Source organism: Meleagris gallopavo, chromosome 30 (genome assembly GCF_905368555.1).
Source record: "Meleagris gallopavo chromosome 30, MGAL_WU_HG_1.1, whole genome shotgun sequence".
Classification (NCBI taxonomy): domain Eukaryota; kingdom Metazoa; phylum Chordata; class Aves; order Galliformes; family Phasianidae; genus Meleagris; species Meleagris gallopavo.
In genome coordinates this window covers 560,070-576,289 of record NC_139433.1, presented here as the reverse complement: position 1 = coordinate 576,289, position 16,220 = coordinate 560,070, and the positions used below count along the sequence as shown (strand labels likewise).

The 16,220-nt window shown below is 48.7% G+C and overlaps 1 protein-coding gene across 2 annotated transcripts; it reads left to right on the top strand.

The window, feature by feature from the left end:
* Nucleotides 1-11,909: 11,909 nt before the first annotated feature.
* RPL36 (ribosomal protein L36) lies at nucleotides 11,910-14,889 on the top strand. 2 transcript variants are annotated; one of them, XM_085211689.1, is made up of 4 exons: nucleotides 11,910-12,066; nucleotides 12,239-12,333; nucleotides 14,072-14,206; nucleotides 14,760-14,889. In XM_085211689.1, the coding sequence occupies exons 1-4, from the start codon at nucleotides 11,955-11,957 to the stop codon at nucleotides 14,847-14,849; spliced, it is 432 nt and encodes a 143-aa protein (XP_085067815.1). In that variant the 5' UTR covers nucleotides 11,910-11,954; the 3' UTR covers nucleotides 14,850-14,889. The 2 variants fall into 2 exon arrangements, with proteins under 2 accessions (XP_085067815.1, XP_085067817.1); XM_085211691.1 differs by having other exon boundaries at nucleotides 12,000-12,113.
* The last annotated feature ends 1,331 nt before the right edge of the window (nucleotides 14,890-16,220 follow it).

The following is a 16,220-nucleotide window of genomic DNA, read 5'->3' as shown; positions in this document are numbered from 1 at the left end:
GATGGAAAGAAACTCAGGGAGCCAAGCTGAACGAATAGGTGTTTATGATCAAAACAGAAGCGATCTGATTCTCGTGTTAGAGGATCTGGGAACCTAAGATCAAGTACTTGCCAAACTGGAAAACCTCAGTACAGCTCTGCTGTGGGTGAGCAGTTCTGAGTCCCTCTTGCAATTGCTATCTGTCTGTAGCAGCTGCCTGTGTAAGGCAGGTAAGTTTTGCTCCTCCACCTGCAGAGAGCTGAGGGCAGGGGTTTCCACAGAGCCTGCAAAGCTGTGGGCGTCAGTGGGTTACTCAGAGGGATGAAAATAATCATGCCGATCATCACATGTGTCATTTCTATAGGCACGTAGGCATGTCAGTATGTAAAGAGCACTGCTGTCGGATCTTAGTCAGTGAGATCTGATATAAACTCAGTGCGAAACTGCTCTCTGAAAGCAGTCGTCTTTGCCTTGAAATGCATTTGCAGGAGGAAGCAGGAAGGACAGACTACAAATCCCAGAGCGCTGTGCCTCATTTCTCAGCAGGGAGGTCTGACCCCGCGCTCAGGCTAGGAGCCACACCAAGGACAGCCCAGGAGCCTGCAGAGCCACCTCCTTCCTCATTGTTTCCATCCCCGCTCTGGATTTGAAGTACAGTGCGTTTTTTGAATTTCGGCGCCAGTTGCAAACTGTAAACCAACTGCTGCTGGATCAGCTCCAAAGCCCAGCGCGTGCCTCCAGCCGGAGCTGCTGTGAGCCTGCAGCAAATCAGACATCGCTGCCTTCCCCCGAGCAAAGCAAAGCAAAAAAAAAAAAAATAATAAAAGAAAATAAAATAAAAAATTAAAAATAACGCTTCTGAGTGCGTGTCAAGCCATGCGCTTAGAATGAACTTGTTCTGACCCAACATGCAGTTTCCAGCACTAAGAAATCTGTGGAAGACCGGTAATTAAATTTGATTATATAAAGCTGAAAAAAAAGAAGTATTTTAGGAATGCTGAAAGCCTCTGTGTAAACGTTTTTTGGGTTGGCTCATTTTTTCTCATGTGATTTGACATGATGCTCTGCACATTGATCATAGTTTGGAAATTTTTAATTCTTTTACAACTTTTGCCTCTGTGATTGAGAATATAATCCAGATGCAAGTCTGCTTTGGTCATGAAGTTTAGTCAAAATTCTTCCATTATTCTGTCAGATTTATTTTTTTTTTATCCTATAATCTTTGTACATTTCAAAATTATTTTTTTTCTACCTTTTAATATTTTTTTTTCACAGTGATGATACCACATCACAGAAAATCTTCCTTTTATATTTATACTTCCTCACATTTGAGATCTCATATTTTCTACAATATTTAGAATGTGCCTTTCTTAAGCAGTAACCAGAATACTTGCAGACTTTCATCCTTGTTATTGGCCTCGCCTCCTTGTTTGTTCACTTTTCCTCACTGAGAACAGGACAGTTTGGGGAGTGGGATGGGAAGATGCCAAGGCTGCTGCCTCACCCGCTCCCCCACACTGACTTCTGTGGGCAGCGTAGCACAGGTGAAAGCTGTGCATGTACAGCATTCGCTCTGATAACAAGTCAGGAGCTTGGAAGTGCTTGGAGGTGCGTGCAACATATCTGGCTATCTGGGTAGGTTAAGCATAAATTCTTGAGACGTCAGATAATGGAGACAGCAGTGGCAGGTTCTGCCTTGCACCAGGGTGCTTCTTCCCATCAACAAAATGAAGAGGTTGCTTACAGCAGGGAATCAAGACAAAGGAAAGCCTTGCACGTCCTTTGATGCCAAGCATCTTTTCAGTTGTTGGCCACTTTATAGTTCGATGCAACAAGTTTTCTGATGCTATCTTGGATTTCATAATGATGCTGAATGCTGATACTGTCACAAATGTGGGAACACAGCATCTCCATGGCTGATTTTTACCTCAACTGCCTACCTTTCTTAGCAGCTGCTGCAGTGTCCTCTGTTTTCTCATTCTGTCCTGTATTACTTGTACGTCTTTAATAGTGAGATTATTTCTGTCTTTCCTGTAGTCATCAAACTTCCCCTCTGCCTCATGTTCCTTATCTCACTCTGAACTGCCTGTCTGTGTTTAGTTGTCTCAGACATTTTCATTAATTTCAGGATGAGACATGAGTCAAACACACAGCCCAGAACATTTACTAGGTGTCCAAATTCAGTCCAGCTCAACAGTAATTTAAAAATTGTTAGCAACGACTTCAAGCTTGGAAGAAGTGCTCATACCTTACTATAGATTTTTATCTTTCACAGAATGAAATTGCTTCTGGCAGTGTCAGGGCAGAAAGCACCAAAGCAAGGAAAGAAAATTAGTAGTATGCCATGGATGAGACCTTCCTCAGCTGCTAATGAGAAAGAGGTGTGTAAAAAAGAGTAAAGAGGAACGGAGTGCACAACTATGGAATTAATGCAGACAGCAAACTCCATATAGAAGGATTTTTTTCAAGACAAGAAGACACCTAATGAATAGAGGATGTATTTATGTCTAATTCCAGGCAAATCATGTTTGGCAGGGCTTGGACAATAATATTATTCTACTACAGCATCTGCCTTCTCACTGAGGCAGAATTCAGCCCGAATTGCAGTGGGGGAAGTGTTACTCAAACCTGGGAGAGAGAACTCAGCTCTGCGCTTTGTTCTGTGGCAGAAATGGAGCGACTGTCATTATGATGACCCTTTAGACTCTTGTGCTGCAACTGGTCTCATGTGACCAGAATTAAGAATTTTTTACAAAAAAAAAAAGAGAGAACTCAGTTTTTCCCCATCTCAACAAAAAAGAAACAGAGGAATAAGGCAGGGGCTCAGAGTTCTGCACCTTCAAACAGTCCTGCTTTGTCACTTCTCCCAGTGGTGGTTTATCTTACCAGTGCCAAAAAGAGCCAGTTCTGTCACACAAGAGCAACAGAGGTGCATTCCCAATCAAACTCAATCAGAGCCTTTATCAGGGAAAGGAGCATACCGAACTTTCCCTTCACAGGCTCCCCACATCTCTGGGGTTCTTCCAAAGTATAAAAAGACAGATTTCTTGTTGAGAGAATACTGTGAAAACACAGCTGAAATGAAATTAGATGGCCAGGTGGGAACAAAATGATGGTTTCTGTCTAGCCTGGCTGCAGGCAGTCCTGGAACCCATGGAGTCAGAGCCCTCATGGGTTTACCTATTGATGTAGATGTATAACAACATTAATCTAATGTCAAGATTATAACCTTTATTGAAATATCAGGCCAATAATCAGACGTGGTGACTTTGGACTTTCACACACAGAGCCGAGTTTCATTCCAGCTGATCAATACTCGCCAGCAGGCTGCAAGAACGGCATCGTGCTCCTCGTGCTCTGCGCAGTTCGGATTTCCTCAGGACACGAGCAGGTCCCCTGCCTGCTGGCAGCTGGGAAGAGCAGTGCAGGAGGGTGTGGGCTGCTGCTGAGCCGCAGTTCCTCTGAGCTCACAAAGCTGGCTTTATCACAAACAATCCCAGTGCTGCAGGCTCCGAGAATTGCTCCGATCATTGCAGCCCCACTGAAGCTGTGGGAGGGGAGCACACACAGCTCACACCCCGTGCTGCTGTTACATAAAAGCCTGGCACCGATCTCAAACACCGATGAAAACAAACCCAGTGTTTGTTTGTTATGGTCTTTTTTTTTTTTTTTTTTTTTTTTTCCTCAAAACAACCATTTGGCGCCTTATTTTGAAATCCATCAACCAACCAAGAGCTGCTGGCTCACTGCCCATCAGCACAGAGCTATTCCACATTTCCCTGCAGCAGCTCTAACAACCTGCTGTGTGCCTTGTGTCTGGCCCAACAGGCTCAGCCTCTACAAGGTTCTCTTTGGGGCTGATCTAAGGTTGTGCTCTGTTCCACAAACAACCAGAGCCCCCAGCAACTGGAATTCAGTGTTCAGCAAAGCAAGGTGAAAGCAGAAATCCTTGTCTTTCCCGTGAAATAGAATTGGTGCACATTCGTGCACGGTGGCATGAGAAGTGCTCTGTGCAGCCAGGTGTGCTGCAGTTCTTTCAGATCACCTCTGTCAAAGGTGCAGCTCACAGAGTAAAGGTGAGGAGGAAGACGACAGGGCGGTGGAGATAAAGAGGTGTGAGCTTAGGGGCACTGTGTTGTGCATATTAGATGATGAATAAAGGAGATGAAAGGAGTGCATTCTGCACTGCCAAAGCATGCTCTGCCCCAGGACCTCACTGTTTTATTACAAAGGATAACTTAGTGAATGTTATAATGGTCTTGCCCCAAAATTAAGACCAGTGTGACATTTACCCGGTTAACATTTGTCAAGGTTCTTGAGCTTCACAGTGGACCTGGCTGTCAGGCTCAACCAGTGCATGGGTTTCACTGGAAATCATTTTTCCAGTCCATGATTGGTGACAACACTGAGGTGCTCAGGCTCTGTCATTCCTTGTGTTGGAGCTGTGTGTTCTTAATGTGAGGGACAGCTCAGATTAACCACAACTCTACAACAGGAAGCCCTTTGCTGTCTTGAGTTTTGCACATGACCACACAAACCAGGTGAGACTTTCCCTACACTGTTCTCTTGCTGTGTACTGAATTTTGAAGGCCAGCATCACCACGTTGCTTGTTTCTCTACCACCCATGGACTGTGGGTAGTTGTGAATGGGTAGATGCAATAACCAGATATTTGTGGCAGCCACAAATGGCATGTGCTTTAATGGAGTAAATGAATGGGAACTGCAGCAAATGAGGAGAAGCTCTGAACTGACTGAGATGCTTGCAGGCTGCCCCAACTTCTGGACAGCAGAATTTGATAGCTTTGTAGAATTCAGTTTGTTTCACAGTGTTGGCAGGAATCTTGCATATGCAAGGGATCTCAGTGGAATGGGGGGGAAGGTGTTGTAGTTTGTTTTTAGTTTTCACTGGTCTAAGCTGTTAGTAATGGGCAATAAGTTACATTAATCTCTCTGCTGTCCAGTTTGCGTGTGACAGCTGTTGTGAACGATCTCTGTGTCCTTATCTCAACCCCTGAGCCTTTTTTCATTGTATTTTCTTTTGAGGAGAGGGACAGAGTGCTGTGCTGGAGTTTAGTTGCCCAGTGCTGTGAAACCCCACACAGTGCAGCCATGGTGTGCTCGTTTTGCCCATTGAAAGGATGGGAGACATCATGCAGAGAGAACTGCAGGCATGGATGTTGCTACTCAGTGGGTAATAAAACCAGGAGTGGGCAATTTCACAGTTGGGCCTGCTCTAATAGAAGCCCTGAGCTCCCTCGAGTGCAAAAGATTATCACTCTGTGGAATCCAGAGAAACAACTGGTGAGTTTAAAGTACTGAGCTTCCCAGTCTGCCAACAGCTAATAAATAACATGCATTTGCTAGCTGACGGTTCTTCCCATGCCCCAGGCCAGTTCTCCCTCTGTATATCTGAAAGTGAGCCTGGAAAGACTGCTAGCTGTGCTCACCAGCACAGTGACCACAACCCAAGGCACTCACCTCAGGCATAATCCCCCCACCAGAGCCCCCGTGGCACACTTTGCTCCTGGTGCCTGCTGAGGCCTGAGAGCTGGTCTGTGAGAGCGGTCTGCCTGAAGGCCCCACGCAGCATGTGCAACCTCTGCCTGGCTTTAAAGTGAGATTCATCTGGGGTGTACTGGACAACAAAGAAAGAGTTGATAGACTTCATCATGCAACTGTTAAATAGAAATCACTGCCTACCTACTATACCCCTCCTACTAAGCAAATACATTTTGAATGATAAATCACCCAATGGTTCTGGTTCACCCAGAGTCCTGGCGGTGGGGTCTGCAGAGCTGGAGAGCACCTCCATCTGCCTCTGGCAAGGAGCTGGGACTCCTTCCAGTGCAGCAGATGGGCACCTGGAGTTGTGCTCGGAAAGCCTCCGACATCTTGGCTACATGACCAGAAAGCAGGACTTCTAGAAGGAGAAAATCCTGTCTGAAAAGCCTACATGTGTACAGGCCATCTATGGGCACTGTGACTGCTCACCTGTTTGCCCTTGCTCTGTCCTTGCACAAATCTCATGAATTCAGTTTACTTTTTCATTCAGTTTTTCTGTACCCTGCACACCTCTCCTTTGATGTTGACAGCAGCAGCACTCTGCCCATACCAACCACTTTGTGACCAACTTTCCTGTTCATTCTTGTCAAAATGCCTTCTTATGTAAAATCAGCAGCAATATTTGCTTTCTACAGGACTCTCCCATTGGTGTACATACAAGGAAGGACCAACACCTCCTTGGTGAGTGGATAACCCCATTACTCTTCTCCCTTCTCCCTAACAGTACAGCCCTGAGTAGCACCCTGCAATCCTTATTTGTCAAGTGGACCTTCTCCTGTAAGAATTCCCCTTGGGAAGGCATTGCTCTTTGCAGTCCCCTCATTTTACCCATCTCTTGCATCATTCTTCTTGCTTTTCTGGCTTCTCCTGACCTGAGGACAAGATGGAAGCTGTGTTGCACAATGACTGCTGCCTCTGAAGTGCAACAGCCCCTCTCTACCTCTCCACTCCCTCCTTCTTGTCCTCTCACCTCTAAGCCAGCACTTATCCACTTTATCCATCTTTTCCTCATTCCATCTTCCCTGCCTCCTCCATGATGGGTGCCCAGCACGAGGTCACAAAGTGTGCCTTGGACTCTTCAGTTGTCCACAACCTCCAGGTGTTGGGGAATGGCTGCAGGAGCAGGGCAGCCATGAGAATGTGTACGAGCATAGCTGGTGCAGCGGCACAGAGTGCATACCATGAGAAAATACTAGGAGTTAGATAGGAGTCACAGCGTCCTTGGGGCAGCATGTAAACAGCGGGCCCACATCTGCAGCTGTGCTCTGTGGATGTGGGGGGTGCTGACAAGGAAACTGACTTAGCAGCACAGGGGTGAATGCTGACTGAGCACTGGTTAAGGCTGAGCAGCCCACCTAGCAGCCAACGTTGTGCACCAACAGTAAGCGAATACATGTGTATTGGAAACATATATAAACCCTGTGTGTGCAACAATAAAGTGAAGCTTGATCACTCATATTGAGTACTGTCGTGCTTCCCCGCTTGAGAACAATCTAATTAGGACACTATCCGCGGCATCCAGGGATACAGTGTGGGCAGGTAATCTGTTCTTCCAGCCAAGGAGTGGGAAATGTTAGAACTTATAGCTGCCTGGTGGTGTACAATGCAAGCAGACAGCACAGCTTTCTGCTCCTCTGCACCGTGATCACTAGAGAAATGAAGGGGTGCCCTGTGCTGGAGCCCTTCTTGCGCTGCCTGGCCCACCTGGTTTGCAGATGGGTAGGAGACAGCCCGAAGCCTTGGCACACACTGATCATTGACTGAGCTCAGCTAGCATCCCGAGCTGCCCCAAGGGTCAATGCAGCCCTGCTGCCCCACTCGTTGTGCCTGCAGAGATACTTGACCAAGCCTGCAAGGAATGGGGCCATGGGTTCATCCCTGTGCAAGTCATTCATATTTATACGGCATTCAGCCTCTGCAAAACATTGGACATCTTCTAAAAGTCAACAATGACGCAAATGGTTGTTGCATTCTGACTGAAATGGCTAATTCTGAGGGAAATCCCAAGGGCTGGAAATGGCCTTTCCTTCCTGATAAGGGTGAAACCTTTCCATCCCCATCAGCAGAGGCAAATAGGAAGGTAAGTCACTGGTCCCACTGAAAGCTGTGCTGGCATGAGGGAGAAACAGCACATGGTCTGCCAGTACAGCAGGGGAACTGAGATCCTCCTCTATGTGATTTCCTACAAGAAGAAAGAATCTGTGTCCCTCTGAGCAGTATTCTTTTACCTAAGCTTAGCCTTTTCACTTGGAAGTGAAGAGCAGCTTGTAAGGAAAACCAAAACTCAGCCACCTATAATTGCAGAAATGGATCAAAACCAAAGGCATCCCATTGCATAGTAGCAGATTTAATATCAGCTTGTCTTGAAAAGCTCCTGTTCAGCCCTGGAAGGGTTAAGTCATTGCCTCCAGTAGAAGCAGCTGCCCGAAATGGCTGCTGCAGATGGTTCCTTTGCTTTGACCAGGCAGCAGTTGTGCTGGCCAGGTGGAGAGCAACCATCCCTCAGCAGAAGCTCCAAGGAACAGATAGGGGTTGTTCTCCAGCTTTTCCTGGAGCAGGTGGGCTCAGGAACAGATGCTGGTGTGGGTCAGCTCGGGCAACAGTTCTAGCACTGTGTCTGTGCTATGAAAGGCTCTAACAGAAAGAAGACTTTGCACAAGGCACAGCACTAGAAACACACCTAGCCTTCTCCATTCCTCAGTGTTACATACAGCAATAGGGGAACTGCTGCAGGGTCATCTGCCCTTCCTCCCCTCTGACGGACATTGTCTGGATCTCACTTTATTTACCAAAAGCAGAGTTTTCTTTAACTTCTTTCTTAACTTCTCAAACTGCTTCAGCTGCAAGAATCAAAAGCCAATGTAAAAATTGCTGTATGATATGCAAAGCAGTGTTTTGTATAAGGTGTGCTTAAATCTAACTAATAAAGCACCACCAAAGAAAGTGTTCAGAGTTAATGATTGACCCACAGTAGGACAGAGCTTTGCAAGAGGGATGGCAAACAGCTCAGTAACTGCTTGGTGGGAGCCAGCCAGAGGTCAGCCTGGGTTGGGACTGATGCAACGCGTTCCTGTGAGCTGAGGTATGCACAGAAAACACTACAGAGGAGATAGGCAAAGTGTCCGAAGACCCTGGAGTTGTTCCAGCACAGGAGGGCTGTTTTTATTAAAATATAGAGCAGTGCAGGCTCCCAGTGGCCTTCACTCCCAAAGCCCTCAGTGAAGCTCTGATCAGCCCCAGTGCACATCAGGATCCTCTCCACCTTCAGCATCTCACCAACAGAAGCTGCCCTGACCCCTTCCTCAGCTCTCTCAGAATAGCACAGCAGAGAACTGATGGCAGCCGTACAACATGCTGCAGCAGTGCCAGCACAGCGTGGTGTGCCTGCAGTGGGGACACAGGCAGAAGTTTCTGTGTCTGACAGCTACTGTCACTTGCTAGGGGGCACAGAGATGTTATCACTGCTACTGTGCCCACATCTTCCTTTCAGAGCTTGGTGCAGAGGTGCATCCCTAACTGTGATGATGAATCTTGTGCAGGGATTTTTGCTGGTTACATTTGTGAGTAATTGTTTCCTGGAAACACTGCAGTTCTGTCACTTGGGGGAACACCCATATGTGTTGCATATGGGGTTGAGCTGATGCAACATACCAGCACAGGTCAGACCTCAGCCCAGAGCCTTGCAGAAGTGAATGCAGCTTTCAGGGGTCTGAGGTCCAGAAGAGATTGCCAGCAGTGCACAGGGGAGGCAGCACTTCCCAAGGAGACCACAGCAATGAGAATAGCAAGGTCTCAGCTCATAGGGGAGGCATCAGGCTGCCTATGTGGATCATGCTGAAGCTGGCAAACACTCCAATTTAGAGAGGGCATGAAAGAAGACACTTGTAAGTACAGGCTCATCAGTCTCACTTCTTTTCCTGATAAACTTATGGAGAAAATGTTGCTAGAAGTTACTGAAAAACACCTTAAGGACAATGTGGTCATTGGTCCCAGCCAACACATGTTCATGAGGGGAAGGTCCTGTTTAACAACTGAATTTCCTTTTATGACAAGGTTGCCCAAGTAGTTCAGTAAAGCTTTCAATACTGTTTCTCACAGTATCAGTCAGGACAAAATGTCCAGCATCCAGCTACACAAAACCGTAATGTGATGAGTGAGCACCTGGCTGATGAGTCGTGCCCAAAGGGTTACATCAGGAAGGACTCCATTTTCATAGAATCACAGAATCACGGAATCGTAGGGGGTGGAAGGGACCTCCAGAGATCATTGAGTCCAACCTTGATGATTTTAGGGCTCGTTCTCTTTTAAGTTTTCCTAAATGACTCAGCTAAAGGACTCGATGGTGTTTTGAGCATGTTTGCTGATGATACTAAATTGGGAGGAGCTGTTGACTCTGTTGAGGGTAGAAAGGCCTTGCAGAGGGATCTAGAGAAATGAGAGATCTGGGTGATTGTCAAAAGTGTGAAGTTCAACAAGAGCAAGTGCCCATGAGGTTCGGCAGCCATTGATATACTTACAGACTGGGGGATAAGAGGCTGGAGATCAGCTCCGCTGAAATGGATTTGGAGTTCTTGGTGGACAGTAAGTTGAACGTGAGTCAACAGTGTGCCCTGGCAGCCTGGAAGGCCAACTATATTCTGGGGTGCATCAAGAATGGCACTGCTGGGCAAAGGAGGGGATTGTCCTGCTCTACACTGCGCTCCCCTCCACTCCCCTTCCCTCCCCTCACCTCCCCTTCTCCTCCAAGCCCAACCAGCCTGTTTCCCTGGATTGCCCTTCTTTCCTTTTTGAAGACTGGTGCAACATCTTGCTTTCTCCAGTTGTCAGTGATTCCCATGAGCTTCCAGTGCTTAGACAGCAGTCTTGCATTGACATCAGCCACATATCCGTGCACCATGGACCGTATCTCATTTGATCCCACAGAGCTGTAGATGTTTTCTCAAGAACTTACAGTCTATAGGTACAAAAGCCTGGGAGAACCTATTGGTGTAGACCAAAGCACGAAAGGCACTGAGTCAGCCTTATCCATATTAGCCCTATTTAGCATGGAGACCACATTTTCCTTCCTTATTCTCTGATATGGCTGAGTCAAGTGAAATATGCCTTACAGAGCACAAAAGGCAGTCGTATATAAGGAAAGGAATTAGTCATCCTGGAGTCACTGGGACCTTTACCAGTTCTAAAAAGGAAATTCAGAAGTATCTGAATGAAAAGGCCCCCAAACTTCCCCCTTTAATTAATTCTCCGTGCTCTTTGCCCTGTTACGTTATAAAATAGAGAAATTGTGTTCTCACCTCATGGGACTTTGCTTACAACAGCTCTGAGTAATAGGGCAAAGAGCGCAGAGAATTAATTAAAGGGGGAAATTCTGCTGAGATGCAAAACATTTGCAAGTGCTGGAAATATGGGAGAAGGTGTTTACATCTCCTGGAATGGGAGAAAGTAGAAAACAGCTCATTGGGTTGAACACGTCACACAAATCTCATGTTTTGTCAATTTGTTGCATCTCTCATGGGATCTTCAGACTTCAGACTCAGATTCAGGCTGCAGTTTTCATGGCAGGGGTGGCCCCTGAATAATTCCCTTCTGGCCTCCCTGGTGTCCCTCTGGTTCTCCATTTGGAGGTGCAAATCAGTTTCCCACGCGATGGTCACCAAAGAAGACAGTAATCTCTCCCCAGTTTGATGCTGTTTCTTGCAAATGCTCCGTGATTTCCATAGCACAGCTTCTGCTGCAGTAGCTGCGTACCCAGGCAATGCTCTGCAATGCCAGCAGGCTCCATAGGCTGCTCTGGAGGTCCAACTAGAAAAAGACACTGCGTGCATTTTGCTGATGGCATAAACAGGAGTGCATCTCCTCTTTAGTTCTTATGCTTTTATTTGATATTTTAGACATTTAGAAAGCAATCCAGTGAGATCAGTGGTGTTCTCCAAGCCTCTTAGATCACACTCCTCTCTATGGGATCCTGTAAGGATATCTGTAAGGAGAGGTCTGGCCTGGAGATGGTGCCTGGATGCAGGACTGGAGTGGATGCTGAGTTTGAGGACAGCCCTGAACGGGAGGAGCTGCTGACTCCCTCAAGGGCAGAGAGGCCTTGCAGAGACCTTGACACACGGCAGGGCTGGCCGATCCTCAGCAGCATGAAGTGCAGCCAGAGCAAGGGCCGAATCCTGCCCCTGGGTGTGCAGCCCTGGCCATGGAGGACGAGAGGCCGGACAGCAGCCTGCAGAACGGGACCTGGGGGTTTTGGTCGACACCGAGTTAGGTCTGAGGCAGCAGCGTGCCCTGGAGCCTCACGGCCCCACCACGGCCCCACCAACCCGCCAGCACCACCCGCCTGTAGCTCGGCGCTGGCACCGCTCGGTATCGCTATCAGCAGCAGTATCGCTCCGCCACCGGGCGGCCCGCCTCTATGCTCCCGCCGAGGGATAGAGCGCCCTCTGGGGCCGGACCGGAAGTTCCGCTGTCCCAGCACGTCGCGCGCGCTCCTTCTTTCCGGTGCGGCGCCGGCGGTGCGGCTGCAGGTTGGTGCTGGGTTGGAGCGCCCGCGATCCGCGGCCATCTGCGGCCGGTGAGGGCCGGGGCCGCGATCCGCGCCCGTGGGGGTCGGGCCGGGGCCCGCAGCGGGGCGGGGATCGGGGCCCGCAGCGGGGGCGGACCGGGCCGCGGCGCAGCGCTCACCGCTCTCTCCCGCAGACATGGCGATCCGCTACCCTATGGCCGTCGGCCTCAACAAGGGCTACAAGGTGACGAAGAACGTATCCAAGCCCAGGCACTGCCGCCGCCGAGGGGTGAGTGCGGGGCTCGGCGCTTCGCCGAGGGTTGGGGCGGGGCTGGGCCCGGCCCGGTGGTCGCGGGTGCAGATATGCGGGAGCGGCCATTAGTGGTGCTGAGGGCTGCGGGCTGCAAAGTGCTGAGCGGCACCGAACTGCGAGGGTTGGAGCAGTGGGAAACGTGCCGGAAACTGCGATGGGATGGAGAGGGGCAGGGAGGGGTGCTGGTAGGCGTGCAGGGGCTGTGTAGGTTATGGCGAGGATGAAATCCATGGAGTAGGTGTGGAGCGAGAGCAGAACTAGTAGTGGAGCGCCCTGTAGTGGAAGAATAAGATGGATACGTGTACATTGCAGCTTACATACAGGCAGCAAAATAGAAAATGGGCTGAGGGACTTCGAAAGGCCTTCCTGGCACTGTGCTTTTGGTAATGACAACAGGTGCTTTCCATGTTAATGACCACTAATGGGACTTAGTAAGTGTGTGTGCTGATGAGAAATTGTTTGCAGCTTCTGTCACCTGTTCACAAAATGCTGTGTTGTGTTGGAGATGTGCAGCAGTGCACCCTTCCATTTCTTATGGCCCTGTTTTTTGCTACAAATGGTGGTGCCTGCAAATGTCTCACATCTCAGGTGCTGTTCAGAGAGAGCAGAGTAGCACATCTCTCTGGAGCACCTCTCTGTGAAAGGCTCCGGGCATTCTCTTCGTTGTGGCCTTCCAGTACTTGAAGGGAGCATATAAAAAGGAGGGGGAACAGCTGTTTATGAGAGTGGTTAGTGATAAGAGAAGGAGGAATGGTTTTAAACTGAGACAGGGGAGGTTTAGGTTGGATATTAGGAGAAAGGTTTTCACGCAGAGGGTGGTGAGGCACTGGAACAGGTTGCCCAAGGAGGCTGTGGATGCCCCATCCCTGCAGGCATCCAAGGCCAGGCTGGATGTGGCCCTGGGCAGCCTGGGCTGCTGGTTGGTGACCTGCACACAGCAGGGGGTTGGAACTGATGATCATTGTGGTCCTTTTCAACCCAGGCCATTCTGTGACGATTCTGCGATCTCACCAAGAGTGCAGTGCTGCCCAGCACTACCTGCAGCCTTGCTGCCCTGAGGTGTGCTCAGAGCAGAGCTGCTCTGGGGGCTTTAGCCCAGGGTTTGCCACAGCCCTTTGGTTCAGGAAGACAAGTTCTGCCCTTCTACTTCTCTGCATACTTCTATTTTTAATTCCTTAATTGCAGATTGGTACACACACAGTAATACATCAGCATTCTGACTGTATTTTCCAAACTTGCATGTGCAGCTTTAAATTTGGACATTGCAGGGGTTGGAAAAGACCTCGAGGCATCATTGAGTCCAACCCCTTGCAAAGCAGTTCCCTACAACAGGTCGCACAGGTGCTGGTAGGCGTGGAGGGGCTGCGTAGATTATGGCAAGGATGAAATCTATGGAGGTAGGTGTGGAGTGAGAGCAGAAATAGCAGTGCAGCACCCTGTAATGGAAGAATTAGATGGATACGTGTACATTACAGCTTAAATGCAGGCAGCAAAATAGAAAACGGGCTGGGGGACTTTGGAAGGCCTTCCTGGCACCGTGCTTTTGGCATCCAGTCAGGTCTTTGCATCTCCATAGCCCACTAGTTCAGAGCCCTGCAGAGCACATGGAAGGGCTGTGTGGGTCCTGGCCCTTGGCAAGAGGGGGCTCTGGCACACTGGCTGTTTTTCTGCTGATGTTGATTGTGAATGCTGTTTTTCTTTCCCATTCCAACAGCGCCTGACCAAACACACCAAGTTTGTGCGAGACATGATCAGGGAGGTCTGTGGCTTCGCGCCCTACGAACGACGTGCTATGGAACTGCTGAAAGTTTCCAAAGATAAACGTGCTCTGAAGTTCATCAAGAAACGGGTGCGTCAAGCTGATGCTTTAACGTGGCTGTCAGAAAGTCTTTTGTTGAGCTTCCAGTTTTCTGTCCTTTCCTAGGGAAGCTTTGCTTTATTATTATTTTTCCAGTTGCTGGGGCAGTTAGTGTCTGACCTGAGGGAGGGTGGGAGAGAGGGAGATGGACTTAGATATTGGATTTGGAGAGATACTTTGAGGTCCTGAGTTCAGACTTCCATTGCTCTTCTTGCATTACTTGTGAACTGATGCTGGGAAGAGTAGAGCGATGCTGGCGGAGGCTGGGTGCCATTAACCAGCTGATTTGAAAGAGAACTCATTGGAGGCAGCCCTGATGGCTGGGAGCATTCTCTGCATTGCCCCCAATAGTAGAAGCACCACTGAAGCATCACATGAAGCAGTTCCTGCCAGCCAGCTGAGATTGCTGGGGTTCCAATCTGTGTTTGCTGGGAACAGGCTGTTTGCTGTCTCATTTGCCTCTCAAGTGAATGCCCGAAGCCAACCAGCTGCTTCTCTCTGCTTTGCTGGGCTGCTGCTGACTGTGCTGCTCTGCTCTCTGCAGGTTGGCACTCACATTCGGGCCAAGCGAAAGCGGGAAGAACTCAGCAATGTCCTGGCAGCCATGAGGAAAGCTGCTGCAAAGAAGGATTGAGTTGTACAGCTGGAGCTCAATAAAGCCCTTTCTCACAAAAGCAGTTGTCATGACTCAGTGCTTTACCTGCTTCAGTCCGTAGGGCTGGGTGGCTCCTGGGGATGCTGAGGGGTTTTGCTGACAATCCCTAAAATACAGTAATCCAGAATTTGCACCGCTGTTTTATTCCCTTCTGCCCATTCTTATGAAGTGGAATTTCTGCTCCTTTTAACATTCCTTCCTTGTGCTTGTAGGTAGTAGGAGGGCTTCTGTATCAATAGCTCTGCCTCAGAATTGGTGCTAGAGGAGAAGTAGACAGTTCCAAAGGGCAGAACAAGCAAGTTCATCAGTACAACTGAAAGAGAGGAATGGCTGCCACAAGTGGTGGGCAGCTGCTGCCTGCCTCTTCTGCCACTCCTGTGGCAAAGACAAACAAATCTGCTTTATCTTCATGCTTGCACCCAAATCATCAGAGTGCTTCCCCCACTCCCTGCTTTGGTGATGCAGACAGAACTTTGCAAAGTACAAAGCCCACTTTTCTAGCAAAGCACAGCACTCCTGCATCAGGAATTAGGGCAACACCAAAACAAACCCAAACTGGCAGGGGTTAGAGCTGTGCTCTGCCAGTCCTGGGAGTTACAAGGTCCTATAAAAAAGCCTGCATGCATCTGTCCCCCAAGGCCTTTGTGGGTGTCTGCAAACATCCCAGAACAGCAGCAGGCTGACCAGGGGGTTCATCTGTGTTCTGGGACATCCTTTCCCCCTTACTTCATCTTGGAGTTGCTCCTGCTCACACCCCACTGAGACATTCTGGAGGAGGAATGCTCCTCCAGCTCCAAACTGAACTGTCTTTCTCAAAACCATCTCCGCACATTCAGCAGCATGTTTGCAAATCAGGAGAGAAATGCAGTCACTAAAAGCTGCTTGAATTTCAGCAGGAAAATTCTTTATTTCCTGCTAGAGCCCACCGAGCTGAAAGATGGGACTGCAGTTCTTCCAGCAGAAGAAATGCTCCATGGAATTTCTCTTCCTCTATTTAATAAGTCGTATTCAAACTCAGTTTCTCTAAAGCTCACCCTAAGGTGAAGCACTTAAATTCTCAAGCCCAAGCCTGTGTTTATTGACATACCACAACAGTCACACTAACACATTTCATTGCTTTTTTCACTCAGTGAACACAATTCAGCTGCTGCAGTGGTGAAGAGTCAATAGTGATGTGCAGAACTAACTGCTGGTACTGAGCAGGTTGCTGTTTTGTCCCAGTGTGCTCCCTTTAAGCTTACAGTTATGATTTATACTGGAAGAGGAGATCCATGTCCCTCCACAACACAATGTGCTAGCTCTGCTTCTATCTCCCACAAGAATTCCAGCATTCCCCACCAAGGCAGGGAG